This window comes from Entelurus aequoreus, linkage group LG05 (genome assembly GCF_033978785.1).
Source record: "Entelurus aequoreus isolate RoL-2023_Sb linkage group LG05, RoL_Eaeq_v1.1, whole genome shotgun sequence".
Lineage (NCBI taxonomy): Eukaryota > Metazoa > Chordata > Actinopteri > Syngnathiformes > Syngnathidae > Entelurus > Entelurus aequoreus.
In genome coordinates this window covers 52,154,711-52,174,643 of record NC_084735.1, presented here as the reverse complement: position 1 = coordinate 52,174,643, position 19,933 = coordinate 52,154,711, and the positions used below count along the sequence as shown (strand labels likewise).

General features: G+C 40.1%; 1 protein-coding gene across 1 annotated transcript in view; it reads left to right on the top strand.

Moving 5' to 3' along the window:
• The window catches only part of sptbn4a (spectrin, beta, non-erythrocytic 4a), a 107,024-nt gene extending 94,514 nt beyond the window's left edge, over nt 1-12,510 (top strand). The window contains exons 17-19 of the mRNA XM_062048345.1: nt 6,590-6,760; nt 6,889-6,931; nt 10,783-12,510. Coding sequence (XP_061904329.1) covers nt 6,590-6,760; nt 6,889-6,931; nt 10,783-11,079 — 511 coding nt within the window. The 3' untranslated portion in view covers nt 11,080-12,510. The remainder of the gene's footprint in view (nt 1-6,589; nt 6,761-6,888; nt 6,932-10,782) is intronic.
• Nucleotides 12,511-19,933: the final 7,423 nt, after the last annotated feature.

The following is a 19,933-nucleotide window of genomic DNA, read 5'->3' as shown; positions in this document are numbered from 1 at the left end:
GCTTTACGGAAATGCTGCCCATGCGCGCAGTTTCCCAATACGTTACCTTGCACTACCTGCTGGGGGCGTCACATCCACAGAAAAGAGCGCCAGAACAAAGGTAATTGAACTACTGAGTATGTTAAAGGGGCTAATTGCAAATTGCACAATGTTATATTTTATAAACCAAAAAAACAAGCTCACGTCTTTAGTGGTTCAACATAGGGCTGGGCAACATGGCCAAAAATAGATATACATATATGTTATTAGATTTTGAAAGTGCTATTTAAAATAGCACTTTTCTGGACACTCAAAAACTATTCATCCATCAGTCATTCACTTCACATTCACAAATTCCACATTTACATTTACCCTTTTTCCTTGTGTCCTCTCCCATTGACAGGATTGCAGTGATCGGTGATGGTATCAAACAAAAACTTTGTGTATCGTTTTTTTGGGGCGCTGAAAATACAATATATCTCCCAGAATCCTCTGGTACATACAAGAAGGCGGGCGTTAAACGCTGTAAGCAGGAAGTGTGTTCATAGGATGAGAGAAATAGTTTTTTGGACATTTATTGAAAATGTCATCGAAATGTATTTATAACTTTTAAGTTATGTTGCCAACAAACAGACGAACAAACCCTGGCGAAAACATTACCTTTTTGGCGGAGGTAAGAAAGTCAGCGTTCTGTAAAGCCAAGTATGCCACTTTCCTTTTGAGTGTTTCCAAGTCAACACAGATCCAGCCGGTCACATTGCACCGCACAGAGGTAATCACTCCCCCCAAAAAATTGTACACTGCGGTAAATATGAGGAAACGAAAAAACTATTACCTGCACTCGGGCGGAAGGCAGCGTACACCCTGGACAAGGCAGCGTACACCTTAGACAAGTCGCCAACTCATAAACTGTCACCCAGAAAATATATTTGAAGCCAGTGAGGCTAAACATCAGTTTGTCAGGGGTTTACATTAATAAAAGTTAAATTGTTAGTTAACTTTTCTGAGAAACAGCATTTTCCAAACTGATATAAACATGTCCACTGTGGAGGACACTGCTTGTCAGAAAGTAAAAGTTGAAAGACACTAAAGTGAACATTATTGTTTTACACTGGATGCTTATATTGACACTTTAAAAACACTCAATTGTAAGTCTTTTGTTATATTTTCTTGAAACAGTGGCTGTTCCTGCACTATTATTTGCACATAAAAATGCATGTTTGTAGTAATAAATAACATTTAAAAAAAATGTTTGTGTTCAATTACAGTAAGTGTGTTATCCTAAACATTTTTTTGTACATATACCACAAAGTACCGTGGCCTTAAAGGCCTACTGAAACCCACTACTACCGACCACGCAGTCTGATAGTTTATATATCAATGATAAAATCTTAACATTGCAACACATGCCAATACGGCCGGGTTAACTTATAAAGTGCAATTTTAAATTTCCCGCCACACTTCCGGTTGAAAAAGCCTTCGAAGGATGACGTATGCGCGTGACGTAGCCCGAGGAACAGAGGTATGCCTTCTCCATTGAATACAATACAAAAAAGCTCTGTTTTCATTTCATAATTCCACAGTATTCTGGACATCTGTGTTGGTGAATCTTTTGCAATTTGTTTAATGAACAATGGAGGCTGCAAAGAAGAACATTGTAGGTGGCTGTAGCAACACAAGGACCACTTACTCGGATAGCAGACGCCTAGCCGATGCTAGCAGATGCCTAGCCGATGCTAGCAGACGCCTAGCCGATGCTAGCAGACCCACCGCACGGATGATCTGGTGAAGTCCTTCGTCGCGCCGTCAATCGCTGGAACGCAGGTGAGCACGGGTGTTGCTGAGCAAAGCAGATGAGGGCTGGCTGGCGTAGGTGGAGCGCTAATGTTTTTATCATAGCTCTGTGAGCTGCGGTTGCTAAGTTAGCCTTAGCGTCGTTAGCAACAGCATTGTTAAGCTTTGCCAGGCAGAGATCTATTAACCGTGTAGTTACATGTCCATGATTTAATAGTATTGTCGATATTCTGTCTATCCTTCCAGTCAGGGATTTATTTATTTTGTTTTTCTATCTGTATTTGAGACAGATGCTATCACGTTAGCTCATGCTAAAGATGCTAAAGAGCTTCGTCGATGTATTGTCGTGGAGATAAAAGGCACTGTAATGTCCATTTCGCGTTCTCGACTCTCATTTTCAAGAGGATATAGTATCCGAGGTGGTTTAAAATACAAATCCGTGATCCACAATAGAAAAAGGAGAGAGTGTGGAATCCAATGAGCCATCTTGTACCTAAGTTACGGTCAGAGCGAAAAAAAATATGTATTTCACTGCATTCTAGTCCGTCACTCTAACGTTCCTCGTCCACGAATCTTTCATCCTCGCTCAAATTAATGGGGTAATCGTCACTTTCACGGTCCGAATAGCTCTAGCTGCGTTGAAAACAATAGGAAAATATGAGGGAGTGAACAACTGACAACGTCACGCTACTTCCGGTAGGGGCAAGGTTTTTTTTTATCAGAGACCAAAAGTTGCGAACTTTATCGACGTTGTTCTATACTAAATCCTTTCAGCAAAAATATGGCAATATCGCAAAATGATCAAGTATGACACATAGAATGGATCTGCTATCCCCGTTTAAATAAAAAAAAATCATTTCAGTAGGCCTTTAATACTGTGATAATATCATACTGTGAGATTTTGATAACATTACATCCCTATGTACTATTAATAACTATCTGCATTGTCACATATAACACAAAACTGTGGCTGTTTTGTTTGGAATATCTTAGCATATATTTACCGACATTGAATTGTTTTTCCTTGGTGGAAGATCCCTTGCATTGGCGAATAAATGCTGGATCCTCTGCAACCCGAAAAAGTTAACTCAAGACACATATTGACTTCTAACTAGAGTCGCAGCTATCGAATATTTTAGTAATTGAGTATTCTATTGAATATCCCGATCGATTAATCGAGTAAACGAATAATCATATTTTTGCTTTCTTTTGTTTTTTTATTCTCTTTTTTTTTTGGTCCTGTCCAGCTTCTCAGGCAAATCATATTGTTGCTGTAGATGCCCATATCGGCTGTAGAAATTTACTTTACAAAAGAGAAGTGTGGGATACTTCTCTTGTTGCCTTATTTGTATTTTGACTTTATTAAATGGATTTATATTATTATTTGGTGCAGCTGGGCCAGAGCAATATTTTTGCTTAAATAAGGTTTAATTATACATGTTAAGATGTGCCCTCAATTATTGCGTTTGGCCTAATTGTCTTTTATTTCCCAAACACCTGTTTTCATTATTGAAGGCTGACACGCACAGCTGAAATGCGTCCGTGGTTGATTGGGCCAATTTGTGTGTGCTAATAAAAACAGGTGCGCTCACAGCCCTATGTGCTGTGTGGTGTGACCGCATAAACAAAGTTATTGTCTCTCGTGCGTTTTTGATGATTATTATACGGTGCAGTTTAAATGGTGGTTTCTCCACGCAAATCCGCTGAGCTGTTTTCAACCTGCCAGCATAAACAATATAAAAAGACAAACCACCTAATAATGACGACAACAGTTTTTAGTTTTAAGAATGCAATACAGTTCATTGCATTCTTTGCATGCAAAATAGTAATCAATGTTCATTTTGCCATCATAACATGTTTGTGATGAAAACACATATATATAAAATTAGTTCAAAATTAATATTCCCTGAGAAAGTTAAAATAAAACTATATTCTTAGTATCAAAAATAAAACAATAAGAACAGTTTTCATTATACCAAACATAAAAAGTGGATTAAATAGTGCCTTTAATACTGCATTTGAAATGTGCAACCAGTGGTGAGTCACCACCAAGCAAAAACCGCGCATGCTCAGAAAATTTGCGTCAGATTTATCGCCTGTCCGAGCACCCACTGGCAGAAATGTAGATCGGCGCCTAAGCTATAGAGACTATAGTGGGTGCAAGTGCAAGCTATCCAAGTAGCATCATAGCATGTGATTGCATGACTTGAATAACCCGAATAACTTTGCACGACTACTTTCGCGTGGTTACTAACAGTGTTGGGTTAGTTACTGAAAACCAGTAACTAGTTACAGTTACTAGTTACTTTATTTCAAAAATAACTCAGTTACTAACTCAGTTACTTACACCAAAAAGTAATGCGTTACTGTGAAAAGTAACTATTTAGTTACTTCTTTTTTTCCCTTTTTTTTAAGGCTCCCATTAATGCCCTTTTAGCCTTCATTTCAGTACTGTTATTGCACTGGAGAATAATACAATGTGTTGATCAACTTGACATGCATTTGCATCACTGAACTCTGCTAAGCAAGACAAAACTATTTTAAATAGCTGCAACATAATGGCACTTTAACTTTAGGTAGATAGGATCTTTGATCCAAGACACAACTTACATTTAACTAAAATGTTATTTTCTTTGTGCTCAACAAAAGAAAAGTATTGAGAATGTCTCCATGTTAAAAAAAACTCGACTTCTGGCTTCGCCATGATGTCTTGTTAGTTGTTATGAGAGTAGCGTATCTGTGTGTGTGTGTGGCCCTTTAAGATATGACAGCATGTGAGGTGAGTGACGTCAGTGAGTGAGTGGGCGAGAGAAGTGAGGTACCGGGGACAGTGAGTGCGTGCAGGTGCTCTAGCTTGGTGGATGGCTGTGTCACGCCAAATTTCTTCCCTCTACAAAAACCTTCCCTCCCCCATCTACTTCCGTGGTAATGTTTCCTTTTACGTCATTGACAGTGATCGATAGCACTTCGGCTTTGACTGCCCATCGCTGGAAGGATACTTCGTCTTTGACAGCTGCTGGAATCTGAAGAAATCGATTATTGTTGTTTTTTTGTACAGGCGCGAAACAGGACAGTCGCGTGCAGGTTAAGGACCCCCGGCAACTTTGTGATTTTATTGGACGCAGCCCCGGAAGTAAATGGGGGAGGGAAGGTTTTTGTAGAGGGAAGAAATTTGGCGTGACACCTGCGTCCAATAAAGTCACAAAGTTGCAACAAACCGCCGACCCTCAGCTGTAAAGACCCACTGCCGGGTAAAGGGAAAGTTGTTAGCCCCGAAGTACATAGGCCCTGGAGGAACGTCTTCCCTGCGCCCCTCAACTACGGTATGGGAGCCCCCCCACAGAAAGCACGCCTCTTCTTTTCCACTGCAGCGCTGCAATAAAACACACTCAGATCTTCTGTTTCTAGCCGATACTACATAAAAAATAACGTAAAATAACGCAGTAACGCATCATGTAGTAACGGTAACTGAGCTACTGAATATAAAAAATAACGCGTTAGATTACTAGTTACCGCCGAAACTAACGGCGTTACAGTAACGCGTTACTTTGTAACGCGTTAGTCCCAACACTGCTTACTAATGAAAGGCTAATTGAACACGACAGCTCGGATAGCATTGTTAGTTTAGTTTTCAACACCTTTTGGCGGCATTTGATGACTTCACGGGAGTGAAAGAACACATCCTGGTTATCATAATGAATAACATTTATTTTACTAACACAACTTTTGCGTTTACATTTGATAATAGATGACTTACCTCACTTCTGGACGTCCCTCAATTGGATACTTTCTTGACAGGTGCTGCAGCATCGAACTTGTGCTATTGTGGTATGCGAGCGCCACTTAGCAATCTTTGCATACGACTGTGTTTTCCTTCCATTTCAATGTGAAGTGTTCCCACACCTTAGAAAACTTTTGACGCTTCTTAATTCCCTGTGTAGTGCATTCAATTGAATATGGGTTGAAAAGGATTTGCAAATCATTGTATTCCGTTCATATTTACATCTAACACAAGTTCCCAACTCATATGGAAACGGGGTTTGTATAACAATCCGGATGGTTCTTTTCCTCTTTGGTCCGGAGGACACGACGTTCACAGTTTCCAAAAACAATTTGAAATGTGGACTCGTCAGACCACAGAACACTTTTCCACTTTGTATTAGTCCATCTTAGATGAGCGCAGGCCCAGCGAAGCCGACGGCCTTTCTGGGTGTTGTTGATAAACGGTTTTCGCCTTGCATAGGAGAGTTTTAACTTGCACTTACAGATGTAGCAACCGACTGTAGTTACTGACAGTGGGTTTCTGAAGTGTTCCTGAGCCCATGTGGTGATATCCTTTACACACTGATGTCGCTTGTTGATGCAGTACAGCTTGAGGGATCGAAGGTTACGGGCTTAGCTGCTTACGTGCAGTGATTTCTCCAGATTCTCTGAACCCTTTGATGATATTACGGACCGTAGATGGTGAAATCCCTAAGTTGTTTGATGAGCATTCCTCAACTTTATCAGTATTTATTGCCACCTTTCCCAACTTCTTTGTCACGTGTTGCTGGTATCAAATTCTAAAGTTAATGATTATTTGCAAAAAAAATAAAGTTGATCAGTTTGAACATCAAATATGTTGTCTTTGTAGCATATTCAACTGAATATGGGTTGAAAATGATTTGCAAATCATTGTATTCCGTTTATATTTACATCTAACACAATTTCCCAACTCATATGGAAACGGGGTTTGTATTTTGTAATCGAATTACTCAAGTTCCTCGAGGAATCGTTTCAGCTGTACTTCTAACCTGTTTCATTATTTCCTTTCTAGCAAATCCTGGTTGAATGTCTATTGTGTGCTGAAAGAGGGCAAACTGACCTTCTATAAGGACGCCAGAAACCACAACACAACATACAACGGAGAGCCTTCTGTTGACCTTTCCGAATGCTCATTCGATCCGTCTTTGGGGTACAAGAAGAAGAAGAATGTCTTCATTCTTCAGTAAGATCTGTATTATTGTGCCTTCACCAGCCTATTATTACAGTGTGTAGTAAATGAGTGACAAATGAATTAGTTCTAAGATTGTTATTGCATGAGAAACTAAGCACTACTTATTTTCTCTTGAACAGAGTCAACGACGGAAATAACTTTGTATTTCATGCAAAAGACGAGGTAAGAACATTTTATGAATTAGTGTCAAAGTGGAGTTGTGCAAGCATTACAACATAAAAAAAATATAGATATTATAATGTGTTATTATATTTAATATTTGTTTTTAGTATTTTGTTCATTATTAATTATTTTCCACCAACATTTCCCATGCTGATATGGTTGAGTTAACTATTTACGAAACTTTAAACAGTCTATAACTTGTATGGATTGTTTATTGTAACAGAATGAGACAGGATCTTATTTTTTTTTTTTATCCAACTTTTTTTATTGGCATTTTCAAATACAGAAAAAAGGGCAAGTCGAAACAGTACAATTTTAAAGTCAGAAAATTCTTCACACCCTTTCCCTTAAAACCCAAATCCCCACCCACCCTCCCACCCCACTCAGGTCACACCAACAAGGGACATATGGCACAATCATATAACAAGTAAGACGACAAAGACAGACATCCTCACATACACACACACATACGAGGCCAGAGACAGACAAACAGGCTGAAAGGAGAGAAAGGGAGAAAGTAAAATTAAAATAAAATAAAATACAATTAAATTAAAATAATAATAATAAATAAAAGGGAGATTATTCCTCATCTGCGTCTGGGGATAAATCAAGAGAGTTGACAAACAGCAAGAAAGGACTCCATGAGCTTTCAAACGCTTGAGCCGAGCCTTTTAGCGAAAACCTAAGTTTTTCTAGTTTTAGATTGTAGAGAACCTCTCTAATCCATCGGCCGTGTGATGGGGGACGAGCCAGCTTCCAATTAAACAAAATCAATCGCCTGGCCAGCAAGGTCATAAAAGCAACAGCACGTTTTAATGATACCGGGCATATGTTATCGGGGCATACGCCAAAAATGGCTGATAATGGGTTGGGGGGAAAGTTTTGACCGTATGCTTTCCCGATCGTGTCAAAAATATCCTCCCAAAAGGAACATAATTTAGAGCAGGACCAGAACATATGGACATGGTCGGCCGGAGATTGTTTGCATCTATTGCAGGTATTGCTAACAGTGGGGTAGATTTTGGATAGTTTTGAGTTAGTGTAATGAATTTTATGGATTACTTTGCATTGGATGAGACTATGGCGGGCACATATTGAGGAGGAGTGAACCAGTTTCAGGGCAGAGTCCCAGTGTTGGTCGGATATGTTGGTATTAAGATCGCTCTCCCACGAGGCTCTTATCACTGATAGAGAGTTTGGAGCAACTGAACTTAAAGAGGTATATAACACAGAGATACATTTTTTATGATTAGGGCTCAAAGATAACAATGTATCTATAAGAGTTTCCGGAGGACGATTCGGAAAGTGTGGGAACTGTTTCTTTACGAAGTCCCTCGCCTGAAAAAAACGAAAAAGGTGGGAGTTCGGCAAATCGTATTTGGAAGAGAGTTCAGTGAAGGATGAGAACACTCCGTCTGCATAGAGGTCTTTCACAGTGGTGATGCCATGATCGTGCCAAGTCATGAATGCGGGGTCAGTATGGGAAGGTTTAAATAATTGTTTTTTAAGTAGCGGGGTCAATATAGATGGGCCCTGAAAACCCAAGTGTTTACGTAGCTGGTTCCATATTTTAATGGAGATCGATACAATGGTGTTTGCGCCTTCAATTTTAAATGGGAAAGGGAGTGATGAGCATAAGCAAGAGTGCAATGAGGAGTGTGGGATCGCCGTTTCGAGGGATACCCAGGCCGGGAGGGTCTGAGAGCCTCCATCCATCCAGTATAGGAGTTTCTGTACGTTAGCCGCCCAATAGTATTGTCTAAAATTGGGGAGTGCAAGCCCTCCCTCAGATTTGTGGGATTGTAGGACCGACTTGCGGATTTGGGCCGATCCGGCCCCCCATAAAAATTTGGATATTGATTTGTCTAATTTATCGAAAAATGATTTAGTAATAAATATGGGGATATGTTGAAAAAGGTAGAGGAATTTAGGCAGAGTGATCATCTTGATCAGATTGATCCGGCCGGCGAGAGAAAGTGGTAAAACAGACCAGCGGGCAAAGTTCTTCTCCATCTTTTCAATTAGAGGTAAAAAATTTGCCCGGAGCATATCAGACATAGCCGGAGTAATAAGGATTCCCAAGTAATGAATCCCGTCATGTGCCCATTTGAATGCTGCTAAAGATCGTGGTAACTGTTTAGCTAAGGAATTAATCGGAAACAGCTCACTTTTTTGGTAGTTAAGTTTGTAGCCCGAGTGTGTGCCAAACCGCTCCAGAATGTCGAATATTACCGGGAGCGAGCTAGCAGGGTCCGAGATGTACAAGAGCAGGTCATCCGCATAAAGCGAGACTTTGTGCAGCGTGTCTGACCGGGTGATACCTTTAAAGCCTGCCTCCGCGCGCAGCCAAAGAGCAAGGGGTTCTATCGCAATAGCAAACAGTAATGGAGACAATGGGCAACCTTGTCTAGTGCCTCTTTTAAGAAAAATTGGGGCGGATAGTGTATTATTTGTACGTACCGAAGCTACCGGGGACGAGTACAAAAGTTTAACCCAGAGAATGAAATCCTCATTAAAACCAAACCGACCCATCACTTCAAATAGATACTCCCATTCAACCCTGTCAAAGGCTTTCTCCGCATCGAGGGATACTACCACCTCCGGGGTCGAGGGGTTTGGCGAATGGATAATGTTTAGGAGGCGCCGAGTGTTGTGTGAGGATTGCCGGCCTAGCATAAAACCTGTTTGATCCAACGAGATGATAGAAGGCATCACCCTTTGGAGCCGGAGAGCGAGAACCTTGGATAGAATTTTTAGATCTACATTTAAGAGCGAAATTGGTCTATAGCTGCTGCAAAGCAGGGGGTCTTTTTCTTTTTTTAGGATGAGAGAAATGGTGGCCCTCGATAAGGTTTCTGGGAGGCGATGCTGCAGAAAAGCTTCATTATACATGTCTCTTAGAGCCGGAGCAAGAACACTGGAGAAAGTTTTGTAATATTCTGCACTAAAGCCATCCGGGCCGGGTGATTTATTGCTCTGTAGTGATTTGATGGCTTCCGTAATCTCAATGACACTAATGGGCTGGCCCAGGCCCCTCGCAGCCCCACATTCTATCTGGGGGAATGTTTTATCGCTAAACAGTTAGGATCTTATTTTTTAAAAATCCTGATGATAAAATCAAATAAAAGTTATTCATTAGTATTAGTTTGAGAACCAGCAAGCATTGGGACCCCAAAAGACCCGTTATTTGTTTATGAAACACATAAATTTGTCCTGTCCCTATAAGAAAATACTCCTTAATACGGGTGTCCTAGAGCAGTGGTCCCCAACCACCGGGCCGTGGACCGATTGGTACCGGGCCGCGGCGGCACAAGAAATTTAAAAAAAAAAAAATAAATTAGAAAAAAAGTTTTGTTTTTTTAATTAAATGAACATAAAAAACACAATATATACATTACATATCAATATAAATCAACACAGTCTGCAGGGATACAGTCCATAAGCACGCATGATTGTATTTCTTTATGCCAAAAAAAAAATAATTTTTTTTTTTTTTTTAACTACACCCCTCCCCCCCAACCAATTTGATATACTGTAGAGATTTACTGTAAGCGTTAAATAAAAAAAATAAAAAAATAATTTGACTTGTTTTTAACATTTTAATGACTTAGACCCTTTATGGTCCCCGGGAGCCCTAAAGGTAAAATAACCCCAAACTCCATATATTTTGTTATGATTTGAAAATGAAAACTATCAAAATGGCCCCCGCAGGCTTTAATTTTTCCGTGTGCGGCCCTCAGTGGAAAAAGTTTGGACACCCCTGCAATAAAGCATACTTTAAAATTGATATACTGTCCAGTAAAACCATACATGTGTACTGCGTCATTACCGGGTCTTGCTGCCCTGTGTAGGAGGATCTGAAGGCTTGGACTTCCAGCATCACTACCTGCATAGCTGAGCACGAGGCCATGGTCGTGTGGGATAAGCCCGTCACCTCCGCCATGGACGGCGACTGCTCGGAGAGGAAAGAAAAGTCAGAGGGGGACGCGGACGCCAGGTCGGAGAGATCGGAGATGGTCGGCGAAGAGAGGTCTGAAAAGGAGAGGTCAGAGAAAGGGGACGGCTCCGACAAGTTAGACACGTCAGAAATCGCTGACAAGTTGGAGGGCGGGGCGGGGGGCTCCAGCACATCTGGGAGGAGCAAATGAAGATCTTGGGTTGAGTTTTACTGACAATTGCTGTACGTGGTTGTATGAATGAGGAGCATGTTTGCAGAGCCTCAGTCCAAGAGTCGAGGCACACCGAGGCCACAGTCCACGGACGAGACTATTCGAACTGTGACTAACTCGTCTCGCCTCCCCTTCACCTGTGGCAGCGCATCAGTGCTTGCATTGCGCCACCTGCTGGTAAGTGGAGGCAACGATGGAGGCTGTGGTCTCTATTCTCTTGGATCCATCTTTCCGTATGTTAAAATGACTGATGCCATGTCTGTCTGTCTAAGGAAGTTCACAATAATGACTTAAAAAAAACAAAAACACTTTTGAAGCAATATACTTTTTTATGTTCTTCTCTCTAATAGTGAGAGATGAAAGCAAACAAAACACAAAGTAGTTGCAAATGTGAACCTGAATTGTTTGATATGATTTCCCACGCACATGAGCTTACCCAGTCTTGCACCTTAAAAACGTAAAAAAAACCCAAAAAACAAACTCAATCTTTAAAACTTGGAATCCAACCACATGGAAATTATAGATTTTTAGCCCCTATTCCACCAAACATGGATTACTTTTTTGTGTGTAATCTTTGTCATTTTTGTGGTTTGCGTTTCCACCAGCAAGCATTCTCACCCCCATATTATAGGGACAGGACGCAAATTAGTCCTGTCCCATTAAGAAAGTACAGCCGATTAGGGATGCCCTAGACTAGAGTATTGGCCAATACAGATATTGATCCAATATGATATATGCATGCAGTATTCATACATAGTTGTATTATTGTGTTGTGTTGAATGTTAGTAAAGGTTGATCAAGTGAAATTAGTCAAAAAGAGAACAATGGTAAATAGGAAAAGCACAAACCTATTTATTATTAACCGTCTGGAATGGCCTATGGTGTCTTTAAATTGAAGTGGAGTGATATATTTTTTTTCTTTGGTCACACCAAGTGGCCACAATATTTCATTAAATTAAACTCATGACACAGTTAATGGGGATGAAAGGGGATGTAACGATTAATGGTATTAAAGATTAACTGTCGTCAAGCTCCGTTTTTTTGTTTTTTTTGTATTAATGAATTGGAAATTTTCTAATCAAGTAGTCAAACAAATTGTCTCTCTTAGGTTTATTTGAAAAGCTCAAGCAGTTCAAAAGGCACAGGTCACATTCGTAGCAAGTATGGAAGGAATGCACGCTGAGGAAGGAGCGCTTTGCTCTTTTACATTGAATACAAGGTGGGAGAGGGGGAGTAGGCACAGTTTGGTGGGGGGAGAGCATATGGCGCAACACCAGAGGAAAGTTTAGACAATGGTGCAATGTTGAATGGGCATCTGCTTTTCACAGAATGTGCATTTCACAGTAATACTGCAGTCTGTAATGGCAAACACAAGGATACATGATTTTTTTCCATCACATTACCGTATTTTCCGCACCATAAGGCGCCCCGTGTTATTAGCCGCACGTTTAATGAACGGAATATTTCAAAACTTTGTTTACCTATTAGCCGCCCCGTGCCATTAGCCGCACCTACGCTACGCTAAAGGGAATGTCAACAAAACAGTCAGATAGGTCAGTCAAACTTTAATAATATATTACAAACCAGCGTTCTAACAACTCTGTTCACTCCCAAAATGTAATGTGCAAATGTGCAATCACAAAAATAGTAACACTCAAAATAGTGCAGAGCAATAGCAACATCAATAACTCAACGTTGCTCATACGTTAGTGTCACACAACACACAAAATAAACATTTAAAGCTCACTTTCTGAAGTTATTACTCATCTACAAATCCCTCGAATTCTTCTTCTTCGGTGTGCTTCACTTGTTTTTTGACACCATCTGTGATGTGGACGCGCATGCAGTCGTAGATCAACAGGAACGGCGCTGCGTGAAAAAAGTCACCCGGTGTCTTCGCGTAAACGTCTATCAACCACTCGCTCATCTTTTCTTCAGCCATCCATCCCTTCGAGTTAGCTTTTATGATGACGCCGGCTGGAAAGTTCTCTTTTGGCAAGGTCTTCCTTTTGAATATCACCATAGGTGGAAGTTTCTGGCCGTTAGCATGGCAAGCTACAACCACAGTAGGACGACTTCTCATTCCCTGTGGTGCGAATATTCACCGTACGTGCTCCCGTTGTATCCACAGTGCGGTTCACAGGAATATCAAAAGTCAGTGGAACCTTGTACGCGTGTCTCTTAGTAGGAGACATTTTGTTGTCTTTACAGAAAAACAAATGAAATTAAATATCCGCGAGCTTCTTCTTCTACGGGGGCGGGTGCTCACCTTGGCGGTTGCTTACAGTAGAAGAAGAAGCGCTTCCTCTTCTATGGGGGCGGTTGCTTACCGTAGAAGAAGAAGCACTTCCTCTTTTACGGGGAAAAAAGATGGCGGCTGTTTACCGTAGTTGCGAGACCTAAACTTTATGAAAATAAATATGAATATTAATCCATATATAAGGCGCACCGGGTTATTAGCCGCACTGTCTGCTTTTGAGAAAAATTGTGGTTTTTAGGTGCGGCTTATGGTGCGGAAAATACGGTACCTTTTTATATTAAAGCTATTGTAAAACCGTTATTGTTCACCTTAGTTTAATAAACTCATGGGAGAAGCAAGATAGTGTTGCGAATGGCTGGTTACCTAGCTTAAATGCCAACATGAATAACATGTACGCTTATTGGGAACGTCTTACCCCCATTAAGAAACGTCATACCCCAACTAAACGTATATAAACACATTAAGTAACATTTTTTTTAACTAAAGGAAGCAAATGAAACACAAAGCTAGCCTTTCGACGGTGTGCAGAACATTCAGAAAGATGTCTTATCACACAAGGAAGAGATCAGGCACTGGGACGCTTCACCCTTGCTCCCAGTGGTGTATTAATGTGTATGAATGTTTGGTGGCAAATTGGCAGCCACGCTTCCGTCAGTCCACCCCAGGTCAGCTGTGGCTACAAATGTAGCTTACCACCACTAAAATGTGAATGTGGAGTGAATGAATCATGGGTTCTCAGTTCCCTATGATCGCCTTGAGTGTCTATAGAAAAGCGCTGTATAAATCTAATCCATTATTATTATTATGTTTAATTTAGGGCTGTCAAGTGTTTCTTTTTTAAAATCAGATTATTAACACTCTAAACCTGTGATTAATCATTATTAATCACGGGTTATTATTTGCTTGCGTAAATAACATTTGCTAAAGAAAATACCCAAATATTTGGGTAACAAATGCTGTTTGGTAGTCAGAATGTCATAGAGGAATGTTTTTTTTAATGTTATACTGAACTGCAAGTCACTGATTCGCTCAAATTAAGTATAGAAAAAATTAAGTGCATATTTTGAGGAGTCTTTGCAGTTTGCAATAATCTTGCAAACAATCAATAATGTAGCAAACGCACTCATGAACAACTTAACATACTGCACCATTTACTCTTCTTTAGTTTAAGCAGTTTTTAAAACAAGTTTTGTACCTTTTCAGATGACAATCCTGATCTCTATTTTTGGTTCAATGCGACCCCAGCTTGTTGTGATTAATTACAGATGTCCAACGTTCTCCAGGAAGCAAAATAAATTCAAATTCAGTCTGTAGTTGCAACTTGATGCTTTTTGTAGTACAGTTTGTTTATCCTTGCTGTAATTGTGCCTCTCCAAAGTGTTGTACGACAGATCGGCTGTGGTGATACGAAAGACATCTTCTTGCGGGACTTGGTCTTCACAGATGTTAGATGTCCTGCATGTGGTGACTGCCCATTTCGCAAAGGCATGTTTAACTTAGCTGTGCTACTGTTGTTGACAACATTGAATCAGCAAACTTTGCTAGCGTCGCATTCTCTTCTGCTTCTTGTCGATGTAGCTAGCATTCATGCTAGAATGTAGCTATCGGCGCAGCGGCCATCCCTGCAGTGAACTCGCAAACTCAGTTTGCTTTCACCTCAGAGTCTCCAAGACACAAAAAAAGTCTCCAATATCCCCGGGAAAAGTCACAAGATTTGTCACTAGTTGCTGTTTACAAAATAAGTTTTCAAGAGGAATTGACAACACCATCTTTGAGTACATGTTTCGCCTTAAGATGTTATTTTAAACTTGATGTGAGTCGATGAGAAGAACGTTTGTAGCTGCAATACCGACAACTTACCTTAGTTTTATCCAAAGTTCTGTTTGGGCCGCCTCTCATCGTGATCACAGACTACTTCACAAATGTGTGCGTTTTCTGGGTTAAGGCACTAAGCCGGATAAGGTTATCCAGGGTAAATTCCACCTAACCTTATCCTTGTCCACACACAACAATGCCACCGTTTAAGACCCCCTTCCCCCCTCCGTCCGCCGGCGCAACACGACCTAGTACGCATGCGCGGAAAATGCGCACGTCATAGTCACCTCCAGTGTTGCTTTGTGTGCAAGTTCTTAAATTGAACTTATCTGAACAATATCCAGTGTTGTGGTATTTCAATTAACTGGAATCCAGTGTGCTGTGGGGCCCTATTGTAGTGAATCACACCTGAGCCATCATAAATTAATCAAATCTTTATTAGACACGTAAACAATGTGATAAAGAACATTTTACATCAATCAAACTAGGGATCTAGATATCTGGTTAGGACACTCCTCACCATTTTGCCTTCACCTTCATTGTCCATTCGTTTATGGTGACTTCATATACTCTGGACATAGACCTTGAGTCCGCGACATACATGGCAGACAATAACTGATACAGTCTGCTTTGCCAGTCCAAAAGTATTCGCCGTTTTCCGTAGTCTTCTCTCGACAGCCAGTTAATACAAAGCACACCCTACCTTTATTATCACATCCACGGTAGCTCGCATCCTCGTTGTCTCTCCTTCGACAAATGGACAAAGTTTTTCGCTAAGTAGAATTACAGCTGACATTCGAAAGTTCTCTTGCCATCGGAGAAGTGTTGTATTCCAAATAGCTGCAATCGCTTTCTCTTAAGGTATTCATGTGTGATTTCCACAAGCGTCTGTACATGTAGAAGAATGAGAAACACGGGCATGTCTGGATGACTCGCTTCCATATTTCCAGTGGTTACCTCCGAGTTACAAAACCGCTTTATTATGAAGCTGGCTGTGGCGTGTTCTTTCTGACGTCACTTCCTGTGTGGGCGCGGTCTTTCTGGTGTCACTTCCTCTACGAACTCAGTTTGTAAACGATCAATGAGTCCATTCAAAGCTAAGTGCCGGAGATTCAAGAAATACACGGCGCTTTTAGCCGTGTAAAAATTTGTCCGAGGAGGGGGACCTTAAACTCTGGTTTAGTGTGGCTGAAACGGGGATTAGGCTAAATAATTATTCGTTTAAGGGGTTAAACGACTTAGTGTAGACATGGCCTAAGCCTCAACCCGGAAGTGATTAATCATCATTCATATTTGATAACGCGATAATTTATTTGTATTAATCACATGCGTTAACGCGTTAAGGTTGACACCCATAGTTTATTTCATTTCAGTTCCGAAGATGACTCATCTAGTACAGAAATAAATACATTATATTTAGCCTCATAGCATTGATGCTAATAGCATGTTGTTGACACTAAAAACACCAAAGACTGAATACCAATCCTTCACCATGAGTTTTGCGCATTCATGTCAAACAAGTGGTGTCTTCTAAAGTAAAAGGAAAATCCAAGTGCCAAAGGGTGTATAGCCATCAAAAGGGAATGTTACGAAGAGGTAGCTATCGGAAAGCACATAAACGTAAGTAATTATAAGCATTATTGGTTGTCATAGTAACAACACTCATGTACTATCAAGTATTCAATCATTTGCTACTCAACATAAATATAGCCATAATTTGAATTAACATATCTATTTGTACGAGCTAGCTAACACGTCTGTAGCTCGTAAAGTACGATGTAGGATGAGGAGCAAATGTACCACGCTACAATTTACTACATTTCATGACTTATTAGATGACTAATCTACTTTCAGAATCTACATTGGCTATGTTTTGAATGAGTTTTTTCAAGATCGCTTGTCATACGAGCTAGCTAACGGGGCTGTAGCTGCAACAAACTACCATGTCAGACTAACAGCGATCGGACTTTACTACAATTTACTACGGTTATTAAATGATTAGACAAGTAATCTACTTTTAGAATTTACATTAGCAATGTTTAGAATGTTGTATTTATTTGGAAATAAGCTCTTCTCACAAGCTGTAGCTAGTAAACTACGACATCAGACTAGCAGCAAACAGACTTCACTACAATTTAGTACATTTAATTTATTTCAGAATCTACATTATTCATGTTTGGAATATTGATTTTTTTATTTTAAAATCGCTCATGGGGATGCACGTAAAGGTCCGCCGGAGGATTCGGAGGGGCGGGAGACAGCTACATGACGCTAGAGCAGTGGTTCTTAACCTGGGTCCGATCGAACCCTAGGGGTTCGGTGAGTCGGGCTCAGGGGTTCGGCGGAGGTCAAGACACACCCGACTCATCGTGTATATAAAAATTTCTCCCTATCGGCGTATTACGGATACGGCAACAGCAGAAGTCAGACTGATTTGCAGGTGTGTAATTTGTTGTGAGTTTATGCACTGTGTTGATTTTGTTGTTTGAACAAGGTGATGTTCATGCACGGTTCATTTTGTGCACTAGTGATAAAACATGGTAACACTTTAGTATGGGGAACATAGTCACCATTAATTAGTTGCTTATTAACATGCAAATTAGTAACATATTGGCTCTTAACTAGTCATTATTAAGTACTTATTAATGCCTTATTATAACCCTAACCCTCTAACCCTGGCCCTAACCCTCTAACCCTAGCCCTAACCCTAACCAAATAACTCTAAATTAAGTCTTTGTTACTCAGAATATGTTCCCCTAGTGTCCAAAAAACTCTAAATTAAGTCTGTGTTACTTAGAATATGCTCCCCATACTAAAGTGTTACCAAAAACATATAACTTTGTCTTGAATTTGAAAAAAAAAACAACATTTTATTTTTCACAAAAGAAGGGTTCGATGAATGCGCATATGAAACTGGTGGGGTTCGGTACCTCCAACAAGGTTAAGAACCACTGCGCTAGAGCATGGGAGAATCAGGATTCCACTTAAGCACATTGCAATAATTCAACAAAAAATATATTTAAAAAAATAAACATAATAACAAATACAAAATAACACAAAATATTCGTGTTACTCCAATGCATGCATCCAACATCTAGGGGCAGCGTGGCTCAGATGGTAGAGTGGCCATCCAGCAACTTGAGGGTTCCTTGTTCGATTCCAGCTTCCGCCATCCTAGTCGCGGTCGTTGTGTCCTTGGGCAAGGCACTTCACCCACATTGCTCTTTGTGCCATGTAGACAAGTGAATGTTTGGTGGTGGTCAGAGAGGCCGTAAGCGCAAATTGGCAGTCAATGTACTCCAGGGCAGCTGTGGCTACAAATGTAGCTTACCACCAACAATGTGTGAATGTGGACCGAATGAATGATGGGTCTTCAGTCACTGTAAAAATGCTTTGAGTGTCTTGAAAAGCGCTATAAAAATCAAATCCATTATTATTATTATCATTACTATTACTGACACTCAGGTTTGAGTCACAAACTAAAAAAGACAACAAAAAAATAGAGGTGAAGACAATCTGGTGTCCCGTATTTATCGGCTAGTAAGTTGGCAACCCTACCTACCAAAGTTTTGGAAACTTCTGGAAAATATAGTTGTTACTACCTGAAATGTGGGTGGTCACTGGGTGATTTTTTTGGTGGAAACGCATTTTGTTTTTTTCTTCCAAGGAATTAGAACATTTTGTGTGGTGGAAAAGTGGCTAATGTACCAGAACGCTGGTGTTACCCACCTAGCATTTTGGATGTCATTCAACATTCTTTTGATCCATGTTAAAAAAAAGAAAATGAAAAAAAAAAAGAGAGCTCTCCGTGAAAAAGGATGAGATAAACGATTTGACACAATGCCTTTGTACACACGACAGAAAGCTGAACACTGCATGAAATAGTCTATTAGTGCACTTGTTGAACCTTTATTTTATGTTCTGAAAATCATTTTGGGGAATTGCAATAATTTAGTGCAAAGGAGACATTTTGCAGTCATGGTCCACGACTCACAAAGATTGTCTTCCATCCTCCTTTTCTCTGCCGGATGAACCATGAGCAAAACAAACCCCCCCCCTTATCTATCTTTATTATTATTAATTTTCCAAGCGCTGACATGTTCCCACTATGGCGTCTGAAGAGTTCTGTACGACTGTTGCGTCTTTTATTTTGAAGTCCAACCTGATTCCCAAATACCAACAGCGAGTTGTAATGCAAATCTGCTGTGGTTCAAGTCATGAATTGTATATACTTATCTTTGTATGTATATCCAGAAACCCTGTGCTCTAATAAAACAGTACTCTGACGTAAAATGGGTAAAGGTAAAACCTTTGTACTATTAATCCACTTTTAAGTCAATTAAAAACAACCGTCACTGCGATATATTAATGTTTATGACATTTAAAGGAAATACGCAAATTAGAAGTCACTAATGAGTAACATAGCATATATAAGTACACTGAAATCTAGTTGTATTGAGCCATTTTTACCAGGGAAGAGCAACAGGACATACTTAAATATGCTTGTATTTTTATATTCTTATGTTCTTTTCCCCATGCCCAAAAAGGAACTTGTGCTAAATGTGCGTATTAACAACACGCACACATCAATAAATAATTAAATTCTGTGAGACGAACCGACCCGTTCATTGTTTTACATGTTTGTGGACATTAGAAAACTAAAGGGGAACTGCACTTTTTTTTTGGAATGTTGCCCATCCTTATGTGAAACAGGAACACTTGTTTTTCTTTTTTTATGCATTCTAAATAGTAAATAAA